The 22,375-nt window shown below is 48.4% G+C and overlaps 1 protein-coding gene across 4 annotated transcripts in view; it reads left to right on the plus strand.

Annotated features, from left to right (window-relative positions):
- Window positions 1-22,375, plus strand: part of ST14 (ST14 transmembrane serine protease matriptase) — a 41,129-nt gene that overhangs the window by 6,235 nt on the left and 12,519 nt on the right. For all 4 annotated transcript variants that reach the window (XM_057553515.1, XM_057553516.1, XM_057553514.1 and 1 more), the window contains 6 exons: window positions 16,677-16,836; window positions 17,063-17,190; window positions 17,426-17,496; window positions 18,037-18,194; window positions 18,398-18,433; window positions 18,700-18,940. In XM_057553515.1, the coding sequence (XP_057409498.1) occupies window positions 16,677-16,836; window positions 17,063-17,190; window positions 17,426-17,496; window positions 18,037-18,194; window positions 18,398-18,433; window positions 18,700-18,940 (794 nt within the window). The remainder of the gene's footprint in view (window positions 1-16,676; window positions 16,837-17,062; window positions 17,191-17,425; window positions 17,497-18,036; window positions 18,195-18,397; window positions 18,434-18,699; window positions 18,941-22,375) is intronic.

Genomic DNA, 22,375 nt, shown 5'->3' on the forward strand with positions numbered 1-22,375 from the left:
TACGCGAAAAACGCCTAGTTTACAGATGACAGCACTGAGATTCAGAGGACTTGCATAATGGCCCAAAGGCAGAGGCACAGCAAGAGTTCAAACCTAGATCTGTGCAACTTCAAAGCTTATAGCCTTAACCGCAAAGCCATTGTACAGTTGTATTCCAGAGACAGGGTGATTGATGCACATCCCCAGCAAAATCCTAGGACACATCGTTCAACAGAGTACTGAGAACGAGGTGCCAACACGAATCCACTAAAGACCTCTCACACCAAACTCGTCTGGTTTCTCCTCTTGATGAGGTTACTCACCTGATAGACCAGGAGATTTCAACAGGCTTTGAAAAATGTAGCTTTGTTTTTACTACACACACAACTAAAAATCATAATGGGACTCATCAGGTTGTTTACGTTTTGCATGACTCTTTCCAGTCTTTGCCACATGCATGGGTTTTATCTAGTGTGTTCCTGTACATGTACTGTTTATATTCTGGAAGGCATATCAGCCTCCTATCTGATGGTCACGCTGGAGGGCCAGGGACTGGAGGAGAGTCTGGTCTGGAGGGTGGTGTCTGGCTGAGCAGCTGGGCCTATGAGGGTCCCCTCGTGCATCCAAGTCCTTTGGGGCGGTGGCCTCGGGGCTGCCCCTGATTGCCTCCTGTGTCATTTCTTTCTTTTCTTTTTTTATAAATTGATTTATTTTATTTATTTATTTTTGGCTGCGTTGGGTCTTCGTTGCTGCGCGCGGGCTTTCTCTAGTTGCGGGGAGCAGAGGATGCTCTTCGTTGCGGTGCCCGGGCTTCTCATTGCAGCGGCTTCTCTTGTTGCACAGCACGGGCTCTAGGCACGTGGGCTTCAGTAGTTGTGGCACATAGGCTCAGTAGTTGTGGCTCGCGGGCTCTAGAGCGCAATGTCAGTAGTTGTGACACATGGGCGTAGTTGCTCCGCGGCATGTGGAATCTTCCCGGACCAGGGCTTGAACCCGTGTCCCCTGCATTGGCAGGCGGATTCTTAACCACTGCGCCACTATCGAAGCCCTGTGTCATTTCTTATCTAGTAACAACTCTGATGAAGTCTTGGAGGTTTGCTTCTCAGCTCTGTCGATGACACCCTAGTGGGAGGGAAAGGCCAGTACCTCGGATGACTTAATCATGAGTCAGAAGGACCTGGGCTGCCTGCAGGAGAGACTGCTGAGAATAGCACTGTGTCCGGCTGCCTTAGGGGTAAGAGCACCACCCTGACAGCAGACGCAAAGCCTCCATCCTCCCACAGCTGGGACGTGAGGAGTCTGAGGGGCGAACAGGGCACCACAGCAGATCCAGAATTTTGAGCTGACGAAGCCAGGCGTGTAATGGGGCTCCCTAAAATGTAAAGTAAAAAATTTTCCCCCTCCCTGATATTTTTATTTGTTTATACTATTTTTTTTTTGGCTGCACCCACGAGGCATGCGGGATCTTAGTTCCCGGACCGGGGATTGAACCCGGGCCCTCAGCAGTGAAAATGCGGAGTCCTAACCACTGGACCGCCAGGGAATTCCCTAGAGAGACATTTTAATAACTTGGTATTGCCTATGCATATTTTCTAAAAAAAGTTGCTTTCTTTTTTCTGATTATTAAAGTTAGAAAGGACTTTTCATTTTATTATTATTATTTTTAAATTTTATTTATTTATTTAGTTTTGGCTGCGTTGGGTCTTCGTTGCTGCGCGCGGGCTTTCTCTAGTTGCGGCAAGTGGGGGCCACTCTTCATCGCGGTGCGCGGACCTCTCACTATCGCGGCCTCTCTTGTTGCGGAGCACAGGCTCCAGACGCGCAGGCTCAGTAGTTGTGGCTCACGGGCCTAGTAGCTCCGCGGCATATGGGATTTTCCCAGACCAGGGCTCGAACCCATGTCCCCTGCATTGGCAGGCAGACTCTCAACCACTGCGCCACCAGGGAAGCCAGGAAAGGACTTTTTAAAGTTGAGCAATACAGAAACACACACAGTGAAATTCCTCTGAAATTCTCTTCCCCAGGTTTTATAACCCCTATAAATAGTTTGGTTTCTATTATCCCACAGTCTTCTATGCATGAACTAATACTTATGTGGATATTAATATATATGTGTACACGTATTCTTCCCCATATGGAATCATGATGTCATTCCTATTGTGCAGCTAAAGACAGGGTTGTAATGAATTAATTCATCACACGTTTATTACAAATCTTAACCCATGCTAAGATTGTGGGGCAAGACACAGCCGCCTCTCCGCTCCCCCATCCTTAAGGAGCAGATGATTGACTTTGAGAGACTGAGAGACTGGGATGCGGGTATGTTTGGGGTGATAGGGAAACCGGAGGATGTCACCCCACTAAAATGGTGGGGCAGGGGCTTTCCTTGGGAGCATCTCAGAGGAGACACCTAAGCTGAGTCTGGAAGGGTGGGAAGTGCCCAACAATTTGACTTTTTTTTTTTTTTTCATTTAATATTGTATCTTAGAGAGTTTTTCCATGTTATTTCCTACTCTTTGAAACACTGCTCTTGCTGTGTAAAGTTTCATCAGGTGGATCTGTCATTCTGTATTATTATTATTTTATTTGTATTATTTGTGTGTGCTAATTGACTGTGTTATTGGACAATTGATGGAAACAGAGTGATGGGGGATAAGGGAGGAAATTGGCGAACAGCCCTCATGGGGACCTTGCTGGGCAGGCCCTGTTTGGATTATGCTGTTGAATTCTGGGTTCCATGTCTTAACGGGAATGTTGCTGCTGTGCAATGGCCAGAGGTTCAGAAAACACTTTGAACCGTTGAGTTGAGCATTTTAGCCAGAGAAAGAGCAGACCCAGAAGAGTATTTCAGGAGCCTCCCTGAGCTGGAGGAATTAGGCTGGTTCTATCTCAGTGCTAATGTACAGGGCTATTGTGATGCCAATCACCCTGGGGGGGAAGGGAGAACTTTGTAACACTTGCCCTAATGGAAAATACTCTTTGCTGCAGAAAGGGTGGCCCTGGGAGGAGGGAGATGCAATGACGTCTAAACTGTTTCGGCTCTAAGAATCCGATTCCAAGGACACAGTTCTCTCCTCTCTCCCGTCCTTTGACTTCTGTGCACAGGTTGTAATTGTGGATTGGGGCCTCCAGGCGCCCTGCCCTGGCGACGGGGCTTTCTTGTTTGCATATTCAGTGCTTTCTCCCAAACAGCTAGATTTGTAGCTGAGTGAACATTCCTGGGAGCTACTGAAAAGGTGGAAGAGGCGTTTCTGAACATAGTCAATTCCTGGAGGCTGGTGTGCTTTGGGTGTTTCCACTAACTTCTTCAGATCCCTGGGTCCAGCAAGGCAGCCGTTAAAAAAGGCTAAAAGGTACCGTGGAATACTACTCAGCAATAAAAAGGAGCAAAGCATTGATGCACGATGCTCCAGGGAATTTTGCTGAGTGAAAAAAGGCAGCAATCCCCAAAAATTCTATACTGGGTGATCCATTTATATAACATTTTTTTTAAAATTTATTTATTTATTTATTTATTTATTTATTTATTTATTTTTGGCTGCGTTGGGTCTTCGCGGCTGCATGCCAGCTTTCTCTGGTTGCAGCGAGTCGGGGCTACTCTTCGTTGCCGTGCGCGGGCTTCTCATTGTGGTGGCTTCTCTTGTTGCGGAGCACGGGCTCTAGAGCACAGGCTCAGTAGTTGTGGTGCGCGGGCTTAGTTGCTCTGTGGCATGTGGGATCTTCCCGGACAAGGGATTATCTAACATTTTTGAAAGGACAGTTTTAGGCTAGTGGCTGGGGGGGCAGAAGGGAAGTGGGAGGGATCCTTGCGTTGGAACTGTTCAGAATCTTGACTCTTGGTGGTTACAGGAACATACACCAGTGATTAAATCGTATGGAACTTAATAGTTACACACAAAAGAGTACAAGTAAAATGGGAACTCTGAATCAGATCTGTGGGTTATATCAATATTGTGGTGTTATAATGTAGTCTTATGAGATGTTACCACTGAGGGAAACTGGGCAAAGTGTACAAGGGATCTTGGTATTATTTCTTACAACTGCGTTTGAATTTACAGTGATCTCAACAAAAATGTCAATAGCTAGAAAAAGCACTAGCCCATGAAATCGGAATGTGGGCTTGGTGAAAAGTCAAGAAGAAGGATGAAAAGAAGTTACACAGTACTGCCTTCACCTCTGTCTTGTTTAGTTTCTTTCTTGTTTAGTTTCTCATTTCTTAGTTTCTTAGTCTTGTTTCTTGGTTCCTTGTTTAGTCTCTTTCCAGTTTAGCTTCTGGGGGAACCTGCGTGGTTGTGCCCCTGCGGGCAGATACTTCTGCTCCCGGTCAGGTGACGGGGGCAGGAGAAAGGGGCGTGGCTGCCCCAGGAAGATGGTCTCTGGCCAGAAAAGACAGGGCAGGTGCAAAGTTTGTGGGATCAAAGAGACTGGCTGGGTTTGGGGGTGCTGCTCTGTTACACAATCTTGGAGCCCATCTGAGATGGAATTCTCTGGTTGGAATTACAAAAGAGGTTGTGCCCTGGGGGAGCATTTAACTGAGGACTGGGAGAGGGTGAGACCGGGAGGGCCTAAACTTAGATGCCTCGGTATCGGGTATAGCAGGTGACCGGGCTGGCTGACACCAGAGAGCCTGGGGGGCTATCAGCAGATCCCTGGGGTGTGGACTGAGCATTCTCTCCCCTTCTAGGCGTGGACACAGGTCTGGAAAGTTGCCTGGGTCCTGGCACCTGCCTTGGGTAGGCTACCTAATTCTGGCTAGGAAGAGAGAAGTCCTTCAGCCCATCAATCAGTCAGGTTCTAACCCTGGGCAAGGTCAAGGGAAGAGGGTACGGGGTAGAGAAGCAGTACAAAGAGGAAAGTGGGGCAGCCTGACCTCCTAGGACTGCCTGTCTGCCCTCTGTGGCTGGGGGGTATCATTGATGCCAAGGGTCTGAGGGAGGTGAGGTCCCAGGGAGAAAGACTGTGGACCAAGGTGGTCCTTGGACGCTTCCTGGAGGGGCTTGGCCCTGGGCTGTGTCCTCAGGGACAGGCTGGGCTTGGGAGGTGGTGACAGGAGCAGAGCCTTTCAGTGGTAGGATGGCTCCAGCCTCCTGCTTCCTTACAGCTTTGGGGGCCTCCTGGCTGGGGTCAAGGTTAGCACCCCCAGACCAGTGTTGAAGGGGTGGAAATCCACCAACTCCAACCCCTCATAAAAGAAAGACGAGGCTTGTATCCACGGAGTCTGGTTGCAGGTGGTGTGGTGCCAGTGCCACAGTGGTATGGGCCGGGGGTGGGGGGGGCTTGGGCAGTGCCAGGAATCGGGAGGGGACACAGACATGAAACCTGCAGGAGCTCGACGCCGGCTGGCAGAGAACCACCAGGTCCCGGGCCGACAGTGCCCGCGGTTGGCTGAGTCAGGCCCCTGGGGCTTTCCGTCCCGCTCTGACCAGGTGTGCAGAGTTTTGGGTTATTTTATTTCCTTCAGTGGGAGCTATTGGCTCTGGGTCAGCTTTCTGTTCTCCTTGGACTCACAGATCTACAGGTAATTCTGGATCCTCCTTAGGGCCCCGCAGCCTCACCCATTTTCCGGCAGGTCCTTCTTCAGGTGGGGCAGCTGAGGACAGTAACGAGTTTGAAGGGCAAGGGTGAGAGGTCAAGCAACAAGAAGGCAGAGGGCTTTGGGAGTCCATCACCAGCTGACCGGCCTTGGCTGGCAGTGTGTATCTGCAGAAATCTGCTGGCAGCCTCTGGGACTTCTGGATGGTGCTTATAACCTATCGTGGGAAGGTCCTGGGCGCAGAAGCCAAGTCCAGCCCCTTGCGCAGATACCTTGCATCCCAGGTGGTTGCTTAAAATAGGCTGACTGAAACTGACAACCCAGCTGGCTCCTGTCACTGCGGCGGGGGGTGGGTGAGCCAGGCCAGCAGCCCCCTGGGAATGGTAGGCAGCAGCGTATTCTCACAATCTAGTTCTCAAGAATGACCTGGGACACAGGTTAGACTTGCGGACCCCAGGGCTCTGCTCCTGCCGTGCTGCATTGGAATCTCCTGGGAGAGGGGCTGGGGAATCTGGATGCTGAGCAAGCACTGTGCTTCTTTTATTTATTTATTTATTTATTTATTTTATTTATAATTTATTTGTATTATTTATTTTTAATCTTTTGACTGTGTTGGGTCTTCGTTGCTGTGCGCGGGCTTTCTCTAGTTGTGGCGAGCGGGGGCTACTCTTCGTTGGGGTGCACAGGCTTCTCATTGCGGTGACTTCTCTTGTTGCGGAGCACAGGCTCTAGGCACGCGGGCTTCAGTAGTTGTGGCACACGGGCTCAGTAGTTGTGGCTCGCGGGCTCTAGAGCGCAGGCTCAGTAGTTGTGACACACGGGCTTAGTTGCTCCGCGACATGTGGGATCTTCCCGGACCAGGGCTCGAACCCGTGTCCCCTGCGTTGGCAGGTGGATTCTTAACCACTGCACCACCAGGGAAGTCCCATCTTTTATTTATATTTTTTATCGTTATTTTTCATGGCTAGGCAAGTCTGGAGTATGCTGGAGTGGTACCGTCAATGGGAGTTTCCTGTTTCTTGAGAATCTGGCTTCTTTGGGGATCAGATGCCCCGGGCTTGTGAGTGGGTGGATTCCGACATGGGTTTCTTTTCCCTTCTCCTTTGTTGCTTCGATCATCCTGTGATGAGCAAGTCAAGTGTCCTTTCTGTGCTCATAATTTCGCCGGGCCAGGACTGCTGTGACCACAGGATGGGTGAAGTCGCCACCCTTGGGAGCCTGCATATTGGCTGCACGCTGCCCACAGCCTCTTGAATTTTTTTGTGGGTGCTGACTTAACTGGAGAGAGTCCCTCTAAGTACAGGGTCCCTTCATCACCAGCAGCTTGAAGAAGGGGCCTTTCTCCAGTTTCACCCCTGGTATCTCAGTGCTACGCGTACTGTTCTCAGCGTCTCCCGGGATGACACATACAGTGTAAAGTTTTGGAATCCACTCCTTGCTCTGTCGTCTCCGGTGGCCTTGAGCCCATGCCGAGTTTCTGGGGACTCTGGCCAGGATCTGATTCGAACTGGCATCGGGGAGTGGCCACGAGAGTCATGCTGGCTTTGTCTTTCCTCTTGAAAAGGAAAGCATCTTCGAAGTGCTGTGGAATTGGCCCTCACCTTGGAAAACCATTGCAGGTGCTGAGACTGTGCTTTCTTGCTTGAACCATCTCAGGGATATTTTATGGTCCTCATGACCACGGTGGCGGGATGACATCATGGAATTGAAATCCGTCCCAGCTGGTGGTGGGTACACCGAGTCACGGAACCAACCGGTGAGCGAAGAGCGCCTGCCACCAGTCCACGGCAGAGTTGGACGTGGCACATGAAGCCAGCCACCCTTGTCTTCATCTCAGGTCGGTGTCTCCAGCCAGTGACATCACCTCTGTCCCTTGACCTTGATCCTCTGCTGCAGAAGCACATCACCAGACGTCACGTGAGGGCCTTTCGTGGCCCCTCCCAGGACTCTCGGCCACCTCTTCAGTCTTCAGCTTCATCCCCTGCCTTCCCGGCAAATCACACCCAACCTTGGCCAAATGAGGAACAGTCTTTAAAAAGAGAGCCTGGCATGAAGATTTATTTCTTCTCCGTCTGCTTTGACTGAAATCTTGTGCAGACTTTTAGATCGTTAGTGTTGTTTTTGCTATTTATAAACGTGAACACTTACCAGTAGCTTTTCTCCCATGAGGACCGCACGCAGCTGCCAATGCCACCTTCCGGCTTTGGATCTGCTGGTCCCTGGAGCCGGTGGGAGAGCGGGCCCTGGTGAGCGAGTGGCCGGTGCCAGGCCATCAGTGTGCGCTTGGGGAACCAGGTAAAAGGGTCCTCGCCAGCGTGAGGATTCTGTGGTTGACTTGGACACAGTTTTGCTTGCTAAGCATTTAGCTTTCAGCCCTGGTGAGTTTCGTACTTAACAGGAGTAGGGTGACCACAAAGGTTTTTCCTATAGCATCAAATAAAATATGCCTTTTCCTTTTTACCTTCTATAAATTAGTTTTTTGGACAACCACTGACCTTGGGGAGGACATGCGTCATTCGCACTAGTGTGCTTAAACCAGCAGAAAATATGATATTTTCCAGGGCTTATACATCTCCCCTCCTGGATTTTTGGACGGTACTCCCTCTATCCCTCCAGGAAGTTGGGTGGGGATGGTGGTGATCTGATTTGCCCCTGCACCCCACCCCTTGGGTTCTCCCCCTTTGTCCCTTTGGGGCTTCCCTCTGTGTGCACCCCTGATGCCTGTCTGTCCTCCAGGAAGTCATCCCTTGCTCTCTTGTCTGAGCTGGCCTTGAGCCAAGATCTAACTCGAGCTGGCCGGGGAGAAGAGGCCATGAGAGTTGCATGGGCTCTCTCTGTTTGTGGTAGGCCAGCACCTGCTTTACAACACTGTGTTTTGTAGGTGCACCTGTAAATGTGTTACTTTTACGAAAGAGAGGACAGGCGGAGGCAGGCACCAGCATCCTCCCTCTTCTGTTGGCTCTGCAGCCTGTAGAGAGACGGTTATGTGTAGGGAGAAGGTTATGTTTTCAATTAAGCCCGAACGGTTGGGAGCTCCCTGCCACCTGCTCCCGGGGGCCACCCAATCCCGTGCATCCGTGAAACCCCGACGACGGTTGGTGTGGCTTGTCCCGCTTTGCTGCTTTACTGGCTTCACTCCCTTTGTGACTTTGGACAGGTCACTCCCTGTCTCTCAGCCTCAGTCTCCTTATCAGTGAAAGGACTGGGTTAGGCAAGATGATCTCTAATATGCCTGAAAATGGAGCCAAGAGTAGGGTAATAAAAGGAAGTCGTCTAGTTACTGATTAAACAGCATTTCTGGGCTGAGTGGAGCCTGGTATTCACAGTGCAGGGACGACCAGGGCCCTGCCTATGAGCCGGCGTCACGGCTGACAACTTGCTCCACGGCCAGGCTGGGGTGGCCCTTGGCCTCCGCTGTCCATGCTGTTGGCCACCTTCCCCTTCCCAAGGAGCTTGCTTTCCCATATCCCAGAATACTTGCTCCCTGAGTCCTGGAAGCTGACCACAGGGAGGTAGAAAATCAGGATCAAATCTGGAGCTGCCGCCCAGTGACCGTGTGATCTTGCAAGGTCACCATTTCTCCCTGCCTTTCCGTAGAACGGCAGTGAGGGCACCAGGCATGCATGATTCCAGGATTGCTGTGAGGCTTGGGTAAGAAAACAGTTGTGAAATTACCCTGTGCATTGAAAATAAACATATTAAACTGTTATGTTACATTTCTTCCAACACATATAAACATAGACACACAGGGACTTCCCTGGTGGCACAGTGGTTGAGAGTCTGCCTACCAATGCAGGGGACACGGGTTCGAGCCCTGGTCTGGGAGGATCCCACATGCCGCGGAGCAACTGAGCCCTTGTACCACAACTGCTGAGCCCGCGCGCCACAACTACTGAAGCCCGTGTGCCTAGATTAAAACAAAAAACAAACAAAAAAACTTAACACAGTCTGCTCAGAGAGTCTAGCTAAAGCCTTACTGTTTTTTCATTTTCAAGTATGATTAGACAACCAAGGACCATTGGACATTTAAAGCAAACCTATAGCCTAGAAGGGCAAAGACAAGATTCTGAAGATAATATAAAAACAAGCAAGTTTGTATCCTAAGAAAGAACAAGGAGGTAGTGCATTCATAAAATAGAAAAGACTGCTCAAAAAAGAACCATCTAAGGATAAAAGTCACTCTTGGAAATGAAATATATAATTTTTTAAAATTAAACAAACATTTGGGGACTTCCCTGGTGGCGCAGTGGTTAAGAATCCGCCTGCCAACGCAGGGGACACGGGTTCGATCCCTGGTCTGGGAAGATCCCACATGCCGCGGAGCAACTAAGCCCGTGTGCCACAACTACTGAGCCTGCGCTCTAGAGCCGCGAGCCACAACTACTGAGGCCCATGTGCCTAGAGCCCGTGCTCCGCAACAAGAGAAGCCACCACAGTGAGAAGCCCGCGCACCACAATGAAGAGTAGCCCCCTCTCACCGCAACTAAAGAAAGCCCGCGCGCAGCAACGAAGACCCAATGCAGACAAAAATAAATAAATAAATTAGTAAATAAATAAATAAATAAAAACATTTGTTGCCTTTTTAGTAAATCTCGAGATCCGGTGATGTAAGTCCTCCAGTTTTATTCTTTTTCAGGGCTTGTTGCATTTCTATGTGAATTTCAGAAGCAGCTCATAAGTTTCTACAAACAGCCTGCTGAGGTTTTGATCAAGATTGTATTGACTCTGTAGGCACATTTGAGGAGAACAGACATCTTAACTCTCTTGAGTCTTCCAATCCATGAACACAGGATACTGCTTGATTTATTTCTGTCTTTTAAATTTCCTCTTACCAACGTTTTGTATTTTTCAGCGTACAGGTGTTTTGCATCTTTTGTCAGATTTTCCCAAAAGTATTTCATATTGTTGATGTTATTGTAAGGGTGTTTGGGGTTTTTTTTAGTTTTAATTTCCAATTGGTCATTGTTAATGTATAGAAGTACAATAGATTTTTAGATACTGATCTTATATCCTGCAACCTTGCTAAACTCACTTATTATTTCAATAGCTTTTTTGACTTACAAAGCTGCAGTAATGGAGACAGGGTGGTATTAGCATACAGATAGAAAAAGAGATCAATGGGATATAATAGTCTGGAAGTAGACCCGTGTATAAATGGACAACTGATTTTTGACAAAGGTGCAAAGGCAGTTCAGTAGAAAAGGGATAGTCTGCACAACGATGATAGTGGATATCCCATATGTAAAGGGAAAAAAAAGAAAAAAGAAAAAAAAAGAACTTTGATCCATACCTTGCACCGTTAAAAAAAAATTTTAACTCAAAATGGATTCTACACCCAAATGAAAAACCTAAAACATTAAAACTACTGGAAGAAAACATAGGAGAAAATCCTTGTTGCCTTGGGTTATGTAAAGATTTCTTAAATACAGCCACAAAATCAGAATCCATAAAGAAAAACCTGATAAATTAGACTTCATCAAAATGAAAAACTTCTCTTCTTCAAAAGACACAGTCAAGAGAATGAAAATCCAAGCCACAGACTAGGAGAAAATCTTTCAAAGTATATATATCTCATAAAAGACTTGTAACCAGAATACAGTAATAGGAAACTAAGCAAACCAATTTTTAAAACTAGGCAAAAGATTTGAAGAGATAAGTCACCAAAGAAGATAAACAGATGGCAACCAAGTATCCGAAAAGATGCTCAACATCATTAGTCAGTAGGGAAAAGGAACTTAAAACCACAGTGAGATACTTCTATTAGAACAGATAAAATGTAAATGACTGACCACATCGAGTGTTGGATAGGATGTGGACAACTGGATTTCTCACACACTGCTGATGGGAATGTAAAATGGTACAGTCACTTTGGAAGAGTTAAACATACAGCTGTCATACAAACTTGCTATTCCACTCAAGGTATTTGCCCAAGAGAAATGAAAGCATATATCAGTACAAGGACTCATACAGGAACGTTTATAGCAGCTTTATCTGTAATCACCCCTACCTGGAAACAACACAAATATCCATTAACAGGTGACTAAGTAGACAAATTGTGTTATATCCATTCAGTAGGCTACTACTCAACGCTGGAAAGGAATGCACTGTTAATATAATAAACATAATAACACAGGTGCATCTCATATGTTGAGTGAAAGTAGACAGTAAAGAGTACATACTGTTTAATTCCGTTTATATGAAGTTCTAGAAGAAGCAAACTAATCTTTACTGATGGGAAGCGGATCAGTGGTAGTTTGGGGACGGGAAAGGGAATCGGGAAGGAAATGAGGGAAGAGCCAGGAGGAAACTTTGGAAGGTGATGGATAGGTTCATTACCTTGATCATAGTGATAGTTTCATGGGTGTATACATATGCCAAAAATTGTACACTTTAAACATGTACAGTTTATTTTATGTCAGTTGTACCTCAGTGAAACTATTTTAAAAATTCCATAGAAGGTTTATGAGAGTACGTTTTTTTAAAAATCCCAAAATAGAACTAAATGACAAAGAAATGTAAAATATGAGAGAGGGGGAAAAATAGCCAGATAGGCGTGTAGAGGATGTACTCCTTTAAAAACATTTATTTTATTGGACTAGAGTTGATTTACAATGTTGTGTTAATTTATGCTGTACAAAAGAGTGACTCAGTTACATATATATATTCTTTTTCATATTCTTTTCCTGGTTTATCACAGAATATTGAATATAGTTCCCTGTGCTATACAGTAGGACCTTGTTGTTTATCCATCCTGTATATAATAACTTGCATCTGCTAATCCCGAACTCCCAGTCCAACCCTCCCCCGCCCCCCCCCCCCCCATCTTGGCAACCACAAGTCTGATCTCTATGTCTGTGAGTCTGTTTCTGTTTTGTAGATAAGTTCATTAGTGTCGTATTTTAATTTTTTTTTTTATTTTGGCCGCGCCTTGTGGCTTGCGGGATCTTAGTTCCCCGACCGGGGACTGAACCCGCGTCCTCAGCAGTGAAAGTGTGGAGTCCTAACCACTGGACCACCAAGGAATTCCCATGTGTCGTATTTTAGATTCCACATATAAGTGATATCATATGGTATTTGTCTTTCTCTTTCTGACTAACTTCGCTTAGTATGATAATCTCTAGGTCCATCCATGTTGCTGCAAATGACATTAATTCATTTTTTTATGGCCGAGTAGTATTCCATTGTATAAATATACCATATCTTCTTTATCCGTTCATCTGTGAATGGACATTTAGGTTGTTTCCATGTCTTGGCTATTGTGAATAGTGCTGCTATGAACATTGGGGTGCATGTATCTTTTCAAATTATGGTTTTCTCCAGATATATGTCCAGGAATGGGATTGCAGGATCATATGGCAACTCTATTTTTAGTTTTTTAAGGAACCTCCATACTGTTCTCCATAGTGGCTGCACCAATTTACATTCCCACCAACAGTGTAGGAGGGTTCCCTTTTCTCCACACCCTCTCCAGGATTTATTATTTGTCAACATTTTGATGATGGCCATTCTGCCTGGTGTGAGGTGTACCTCATTGTAGTTTTGATTTGCATTTCTCTAATAATTATTGATGTTGAGCATCTTTTTGTGTGCCTATTGTCCATCTGTATGTCTTCTTTGTATATTTTGGAAATTAAGCCCTTGTCAGTCATGTCATTTGCAATAGAGGATGTACTTTTAAGCTTTGGTGTTCTGAAATTTCAACATGATATCTTTTGTTATGTGTGCTTTTTCATTTATCTTTCTCACCATTCAGTGAGCCCTTTCAATCTGAAGAGACATACCTCTCTTTGGTGCTTGGAAATATTCTTCTAACATTTCTCTGATAACATCCTCTGCCAGACTCAGGAATTGGGCTCAGGTATTTATGGAAGATAGAGGTGAGACAGGGAAGGGCATTGTTAGAAATCCCCAGAGCCCCACCTCCATCCCAAACAAAACTACTCCTACCCATGAGTCCCCCATAAGGGATGGGAAATTGATTTCTCCAGACTTGAGGACAGCAGGTGCCAGAAGGCTGAAGTGAAGGGGAAAACAGTCACAGGTCTTTTCTCTCCCATGTTCTGAATGGTAGTGGCTGGGTTTAAATCACCCCACCCAGAAGATTAGAAAACTATTCTCTGCAGTAACTAAACCATCCCATAGAAAAGGTCTACACAGCCTAGCAGTTGGGAGTGCCCAGTGAAATATCTGGCTAGCCACTGAATTGTGGGCCAAGGTGAAGCCACCTGTGGACAAGCCATGCCCACAGAGCTTCTGAACAACCTTTAGGACTTCATTCCTAAATATGAGTAAACAGCCACACATCCTCAAGCATTTGAGGAAAGTCTTCAACACGAAAGAGGAGGTCAACAACAGAGAAAAGTTACTCAATAGAAATATCAGGATGAGAAGATTTTGCCTCCAAAATTCATAAAATAAGAAAGAACTCTTGGAAATGAAAGTTTTGATAGCAGAAATGAAAAACTCAATAGAAAGATTACAAAACAAGATGGATAAGTAAAGCAGAGGATCAGTATAATAGAACTTACAGAAAGAGAAGAGAGAAAATGCAGGAGAGGACATAATCTACAAAATAATACAAGAAAGTTCCCCAGACTGAAAGATATGAGTTTCCAGATTCAAAGGGCAGGTGGAGAGCTCAGTGTAGTGAAATTTAAAGACCCAATTCAAAGCATTTACTCAAGACTTTCAGAGAAAGACAACAAATCATGAATAGAAAATAATGGATTTGTACTATTATCATATTTCTCCAAAGCACAATTAGAAGCTGGAAAACTTTGGAGCCTTCAAACTTCTAAGTGAAAATTATTTGAAACTTATAGTCCTATACCCAGCCAAATGAGTGCAGAATTAAGGTCCTTCTAAACATGTAAAGTCACAAGAAACGTCCCTCTCTGGAAACTACTGAAGTATGTGTTCCACCCAAATGAAGTAAGCCAAGAGAGATGAAGACATGGAATCCAGGAAATAGGGGTTTTAACACAAGAGGGAGTTGGGAGTTCCCCGGTGGCCCAGTGGTTAGGACTCGGTGCTTTCACTGCCATGGCCCCGAGTTCAATCCCTGGTCAGGGAACTAAGACCCTGCAAGCTGTGCAGTGCGTCCAAAAAGACAAAAACAAAAACAGAACAAAACAACAACAAACCACACACACAAGAGGGAGTTGAAGGAACTTCCCAGGATGGTGGTGGAGGAAGTTCCAGACAGCAGCTGTGGGAAAGGACAGAGTGCCCCCAGGAGGAAAATGAAATGAGAGGTTCTTTGACAGACTTTACATGTGGAAGATTAGAAGAACATTGCAGTGCTCTTAGATTGTATGGAATGACTTGGGTGTATGTTAAAAAGAAACCCAAGTAAATGAATGTTCACAGCAGGAAAAACAACTCAGTTGTAGTGAGAAGGAAACAATAGTGAACAATATTTTCAAAGGCTAATAATGAAAACATACAGTATGGATATAATTTTTTTTTAAACTTTAGCCCCATAACTATTGAGAGGATGGGTGAGAGACAGAGAAGGAAGGACATCGAAATCCACCGTATCAGAATAGGAAGTCAGCTGATTATATTTTATATAGATGAATCAAGAGTTACTGGCATTGGCATATTATTTAGAAATATGGAGACAAATTCCAGAACAAGCAGCTTGGAAACATTTTAAGTGCCTCTGGGCTGTGTTTTTTATTTTCTTTTTAAAAATTTATTTCTTTTTGAGATGTAATTGACATAATAAGATGTACACCGTGTTGATTTGATACATTTATGTATTGTAATATGATTACCGTGGTAGGGTTAGCTATGGGATGTATTTCTGTGTTTGATATTGGATAAAGTCACAAATATAACCAATTAGGAAACTAAAGTTAGAGAAACGAGTATCCAGATGTGGCAGGAGTGGGGAGAATCTTTCACAACAGTGAGTAAATAGGTAATGTTTGAATGTGACAAATCATGAAATGGCAGTTCAAGCACTTCATTTACAGTTATGAGGTTAATACCAAAACACCAAATCTGTAAACTTAAACATGGCCACATCTGTGGAATTTGGGGTGGGGCTACTGCTTTTATTACACACCCTGTTGGAGTAGGTATGAGGCAGTTAACTCTAAAAGGGCCCAGCCCGGGACTTGCCTGGTGGCGCGATGGTTAAGAATCCGCCTGCCAATGCAGGGGACACGGGTTCGAGCCCTTGTTTGGGAAGATCCCACATGCTACAGAACAACTAAGCCCGTGCGCCACAACTACTGAGCCTGTGCTCTAGAGCCCGTGAGCCACGACTACTGAGCCCACGTGCCACAACTACTGAAGCCCGTGCGCCTAGAGCCCGTGCTCCGCAACAAGAGAAGCCACTGCAGTGAGAAGCCCGCGCACCACGACGAAGAGTAGCCCCAAGCCCGCGCGCAGCAACAAAGACCCAACACAGCAAAAAATAATAAAATTTTAAAAAACAATAATCATAAATGAATAAAAGGGCACAGCCCCTCCCTGGGTTTAGGACAGCAGATAGTGTGTCGGAGGGCGGAAAAGTTGCCAACCTGTCATCGCGTGCTGCAGACACCTCACCTGCCCGCCCGTACTCATGCCCCCCTCTTCCTGGAGACCCCCTGCCATCCTGTTTGTTGGAAGTTTTGTTTGTTTTTCATGCTCTTGGGTCTGAGCCTGGGTGTGGATTCCAGTAGAGACCTGGCCTTCTCAGCTCACCTTGGGGTCCTGGACTGGGAGACTTCAGGCTCAGAGCGGAGTGACTTGTCCTGCAGTGGCACGGCAGAGCTGCCCAGTTTACTGCCTTTTTGCTTTTGGCCGGTTAAACATCGGTGGAGCAAGGGTTGGGGTTAGGGCGTACAGCGCAGCTTGCCCGAGGCAATCCTGGCCCTGGGCTGGGCCCTCTGTCCCCACATCTGGGCATCCTCCTGTGTCAAAGATGAGTCATGTAGCTGACAGCCTCAATGACTGGGTTCAGATGGGCTGTTCGCTTCCCTTTTATTGAAACTCACAACTCTTAAGCAGCACGTGCCTGGGGGTGCATGGAGGGGAGGCCACAGCTCCTTCCTCCTGGCTTTTCCTTCCTGGGTGGAGCTGACAGCGTGCAAGGGTTCTGCCCGAGCCGGGCTGGGAGGCTGCTGAGGCCGGGGGTTCTGACCGGCAGTGCACTGATCTCTCTGTTCAGAACATGAATGGCTTTGAGGAAGGCGTGGAGTTCCTGCCGGCCAACAACACCAGGAAGGTGGAGAAGGGCGGCCTGCGGCGGTGGGTGGTGGCGGTAGCCGTGCTGGCCGGCCTTCTGGTGCTGTCCCTCGTGGCGGGGCTCCTGGCGTGGCACTTCCAGCGTGAGTGGACCCCCCTCCAGGGGCCCACCCAGGGCCGCCTGCTGTGAGCGGGAGGGAGGGATGGAGGGTGCGGTTGGGGGGGAGGGAAAGGAGGGCTCCTCCCACGGGGAGGTGATGGGGCTCAGGGTCTCCTCCTCCGGGGTGGCTGAGGGCAGCTGTGACAGTGGGGGGACAGGAGGGCGTGTGTCCCTTCCTCTGACCACCGTCCTTCGCTGGTCCCTCACAGACCGGAACGTGCGAGTCCAGAAGGTCTTCAATGGCTACCTGAGGGTCACGAACGAGAACTTTCTGGATGCTTATGAGAACTCCAGCTCCACTGAGTTTGCAAACCTGGCCAAGAAGGTGAAGGAAGCGGTGAGTCCCATCCCTGGGCAGAGCCCAGGCCCTGCTGTCGGCTCTGGCACGCGCACCCTCGCCCAGCAGAAAGGAGGCTCCCCTCTGCTCCCAGATGCCTGGGCTGGTGTGTGATGTGGGCTCCCGGGCACCTGGGAAGGGGGCCCGGGTCCCAGGAGGGAGGGAGCAGCCTGGGTGGGGGGCCGGGGTCATGGGTGCTCTCTGGACCCCCATCAGCCTCCTCTCCTTCCCTCAGCTGAAGCTCTTATACAGCGGGATCCCTGTCCTGGGCCCCTACTACAGGAAGTCAGCTGTGACCGCCTTCAGGTGGGTGCTGGAAGGCCGGCGGGAAGGCGCTGCTGTGCTGCAGTGTCTGGGGCCTGCGGAGTCATGAGGCCGCGAGGTCCTGCCTAGAGAGCCAAGGCCCCAGTCCTTGTCCTGACTTTATCTCCAAAGTACTTTTGCTTTTGCTGGTCTAATTGAATCTTTATGGGTGCTGCGTGGCAGGTGGCATTGTCAGCCCCTTTCAAGTTCAGGAAACAGGCGCAAGGAGCTGTGCCTCCGCGTGCCCAAGCTAGAGGTAGAACCCAGACTCCATTCCAGGCTTCTTCCCGCTCCTGAGCCTGAGCTGCACTGCCCCCCACAGCACAGCACGTCTGGTTGGGCGTGAGGCTGTGAGAGGAAAGGGCCCAGGCCTCTGGCTCAAGGGATCAGCAGGTGGGTGGGCGTACCAGAGCCTGGGGGCCGGCCCGGCCTGGAGAAGGTCTCTTGGTGAGGCCCCTCGGGAGGCTCTTAGTCCTGCCCCGTCTTCAGCGGGCGCCTGGGAGGGGTGGGCCCCGGCGCCTCAGGCTCGCCCTCTCTCCCCAGCGAGGGCAGCGTCATCGCCTACTACTGGTCGGAGTTCAGCGTCCCCAAGCACCTGGTGGGGGAGGCCGAGCAGGCCCTGGCGCAGGAGCACGTGGTCACACTTCCACCCCGGGCCCGCGCTGTCAGCTCCTTCGTGCTGACCTCGGTGGTGGCTTTCCGTGAGTGCAGGGGCGCGGGGGCGGGCATTTGTCTGGCCTGGGGCAGGCCCTGGACCGTGGCAGGGGGGGCCAGCTCTCCCAGAGCCAGTGCCCAGGAGAGGAGACTGCCTGCTGGCCGGGCACCTCCCTTTAGGGCAGTAAGGAAGCAGGAATAAGGAAATAGACATGTCAGTAAATGCTTTATTCTCCCTCTTGTTCTTCAGCCACTGACCCCAGAACAGTACAGAGCACCCAGGACAGTAAGTCTGCGCCCTCCTCCCAAAGGAGAAGCGGGGGGATGTGGCCAGATGCCCCTCCAGTCGAGGGGGTCCCCCAAAGTCACGTGGTTTGGACGGCCAGCACATCCCTCCGCCTTTCCCGGGCCACGAGAAGCCCGCTTCCCAGTCTCTCCCGGGTCCAGAGCAGCCTGGGACACCTCAGAGGGGCCTCCACCTCAGGCGGGGGTCCTGGTTGTTCCCCGTATGGCCCTGCCCAGCTCTGCCCCATATCCTCTTGCCCCACGCAGACAGCTGCAGCTTTGCCCTGCACGCCCGTGGCAGCGAGCCGACCCGCTTCACCACGCCTGGCTTCCCCGACAGCCCCTACCCGTCTCACGCCCGCTGCCAGTGGACCCTGCGGGGGGACGCTGACTCCACACTGAGCCTCACCTTCCGCAGCTTCGACGTCGCAACCTGTGACAAACGTGACAGTGACCTGGTCACTGTGTATGACAGCCTGAGCCCCGTGGAACCCCGGGCCGTGGTGCAGTGAGTGTCCCGGGCGAGTGGAGGTGGGCAGCGGGAGCCTGGCGGCTGCCCATGGTAGGCTGGGCCTCCAGAATGACTGCAGTGGAGGCTGGAGGTTCAGGCTACTGCCAACTTGCAGGCAGCAGGGAGCAGGCGTGGCGTGGTCCTCGGCCCGAGCCGCAGGGGAGCACCTCAGAGGTGACTGTCAGCCTTGGCAAGGATGCCGGAGGCCCACGGGTCCCTAGATGCGGGGCACTCCTTCACCTGTCTTTTACCTGCCGGAGTGGAGGTGCCACCTGCTGTTGTATTTTTCTTCCTTCCTTCCTTCCTTTCTTTCTCTCTCTCTCTTTCTTTCTTTCCTTCTTTCCTTCCTTCCTTCCTTCCTTTCTTTTTTTCTCTCTTTCTCTCCCTCTTTCTTTCCACAAGACTTGTGGGATCTTAGTTCCCCGACCAGGGATTGAACCCAGGCCATGGCAGTGGATGTGCGGAGTCCTAACCCCTGGACCGCCAGGGAATTCCTCCACCTGCTGTTGTAAATGAAGGTCTCGTTGTTACTCAGCGATAGTGAGGTCAACAGTTGAAAAGATAGTTTGTTACTCACAGTTCCCGAGAGGAGGGACCACACAGGGCCATATGGGGAAGCACCAGGGTCATCAGGAGGCAGAGGGGGCTGGAGGAAAACGTGGGCAAGAGCCTTTGTTGTAGATTCTCCAGGAAAGGCAAGGCAAGGCAAGGCAGGGCAGGGGAGCACCTTCGGACCGGCTGGTTTGAATAACTCCAGCGGGCTCTGGGGCCTAGGGCTGTCTCCAGTCGTCTGGTACCTGGGTGATTAGGGCAGGTGGAGAGTGGCCCAGAGCAGAACTCCACAGAGAAGGTGTTGGGGTATGGGCTCTGGATTGGTTAGTCTGCATGTGCAAGTCTCACCCTAGTCTTTACTGTCTCCAGGGATTGGCTAGCCCTGGGGGGTGGGGCTGCCTTTCCAGGGTGAGCAAGCCCCAGGTACCAAAGCATCAGGGTTATAGTAAATAAAAAGGCATAGATAGCAGGTACACACTACTATATATAAAATAGATAAACAAGGATCCCCTGTAGAGCACAGAGAACTATAGTCAATATCTCGTAATAACCTACAGTGGAAAAAATCTGAAGGAATATATCTACGTATAACTGAATCACTTTGCTGTACACCTGAAACATTGTAAATCAACTGTACTTCAATTAAGAAAAGGCATACTGCACCTGCTGAGGGTGCCGAGGTGAATCGGAGGCTGCCGGTGGGGGTGACCTGCCTTCACTCGGTTCCCCCTGCCGCTCCCAACTCAGTGGACCAGAGCCTTGCACTGCTGTCTGTGGAAGACGTTTCACAACTAATAAGGGGCTAAACTTCAGGCCCAAACCAGGAGGGAGCCATCTGCCGCCACAGCTTCACAGCCAGGACTTCGGTCCAAACACCCTTTTCATGCAGGGTTTCTTTCTGTTTCTCTAACTGATTGACTGTACAACAAATGAATACCTGGTCCTGGGCGGCAGAGTGGAGAACAGACAAGTACGAAGAGGACAGACGCCACTCATAATCTTACTATCTGGAAATAATCGCTGTTAAATGTGTGTTGCACATTCTTACAGAATTTTTTGCTATGTGTATGTTTGTGTATTTATTTAAAAACAGGATTCGTGGCACACTTGGTTTTGTTATGTGCCTTGTAAGGATGACGTATGTTATGATGGTCTTCCCAGGTGAGTGGTGTGTCTCTGACTGTCACCGGTAATGGCTGCAGGCCGTGGCGTTGGTTAGCGCACATGACACGCTCTTTGGCCGTGAGGCCTCTGGAGCCTGAGTGCTGAGTCTGAATTTCAGTCCTGCCACATTTTTTCTTTTTCTTTTTTCTTTTTTTTTTTTTTTTTTGGCTGTACCATACAGCAGGTGGGATCTTATTTCCCCAACCAGGGATTGAACCTATGCCCCCTGCACTGTAAGCACGGAGTCTTAACCACTGGACCACCAGGGAAGTCCCCTGACACTTCCCTGGTGGTCCAGTGAAGTGGACCACCACTTTTTTTTTTTTTTTGAGGGGGGGCAGATTTCTTTTCTCCATTTCTTTATTTATTGACTCATTTAAATTTTTAAAAATTTTAAAATTTGTTTTAATTTTATTTTTAAATTTTATATTGGAGTATAGTTGATTTACAATGTTGTGTTAGTTTCAGGTGTACAGCAAAGTGATTCAGTTATACATATACTTATATCTATTCTTTTTCAGATTCTTTTCCCATATAGGTTATTTCAGAGTATTGAGTAGAGTTCCCTGTGCTATACAGTAGGTCCTTGTTGATCATCTATTTTATGTAGAGTAGTGTGTATATGTCAATTCCAACCTCTTAATATATCCCTCCCCCCCTTCCCCCTTTGGTAGCCATAAGTTTGTTTTCCATGTATGTGAGTCTGTTTCTGTTTTGTAAATAAGTTCATTTGTATCATTTTTTTTTTAGATTCCACATATAGGTGATATCGTATGATATTTGTCTTTCTCTGTCTTTCTTCACTTACTATGATAATCTCTGGGTCGATCCATGTTTCTGCAAATGGCATTATTTCATTCCTTTTTATGGCTAATATCCCATTGTTTATATGTACCACATCTTCTTTATCCATTTATCTGTCGATGGACATTTAGGTTGCTTCCATGTCCTGGCTATTGTAATAGTGCTACTATGAACATTGGGGTGTATATATCTTTTTTTTTTTTTTTTTTTTTTAAAGGATTTTCTTATTTATTTATTTATTTATTTATTTATTTATTTTTGGCTGTGTTGGGTCTTCGGTTCGTGCGAGGGCTTTCTCCAGTTGCGGCAAGCGGGGGCCACTCTTCATCGCGGTGCGGGGACCGCTCTTCATCGCGGTGCGCGGGCCTTTCTCTATCGCGGCCCCTCCCGTCGCGGGGCACAGGCTCCAGACGCGCAGGCTCAGCAATTGTGGCTCACGGGCCCAGCTGCTCCGTGGCATGTGGGATCTTCCCAGACCAGGGCTCGAACCCGTGTCCCCTGCATTAGCAGGCAGATTCTCAACCACTGCGCCACGAGGGAAGCCCCTGGGGTGTATATATCTTTTTGAATTATGGTTTTCTCCGGATATATGCCCAGGAGTGGGATTGCTGGATCATATGGCAGCTCTATTTTTAGTTTTTTGAGGAGCCTCCATACTGTTCTCCATAGTGGCTGCACCAGTTTACATTCCCACCAACAGTGTAGGAGGGTTCCCTTTTCTCCACACCCTCTTCACCATTCTTGTTTGTAGACTTTTTTTTTTTTTTTTTGAAAGGATTTTCTTTTTTATTTATTTATTTATTTTTGGCTGTGTTGGGTCTTCGGTTCGTGCGAGGGCTTTCTCCAGTTGCGGCAAGCGGGGCCCACTCTTCATCGCGGTGCGGGGACCGCTCTTCATCGCAGTGCGCGGGC

The sequence above is a fragment of the Balaenoptera acutorostrata genome, chromosome 9 (assembly GCF_949987535.1).
Source record: "Balaenoptera acutorostrata chromosome 9, mBalAcu1.1, whole genome shotgun sequence".
In the NCBI taxonomy this organism is placed as follows: domain Eukaryota; kingdom Metazoa; phylum Chordata; class Mammalia; order Artiodactyla; family Balaenopteridae; genus Balaenoptera; species Balaenoptera acutorostrata.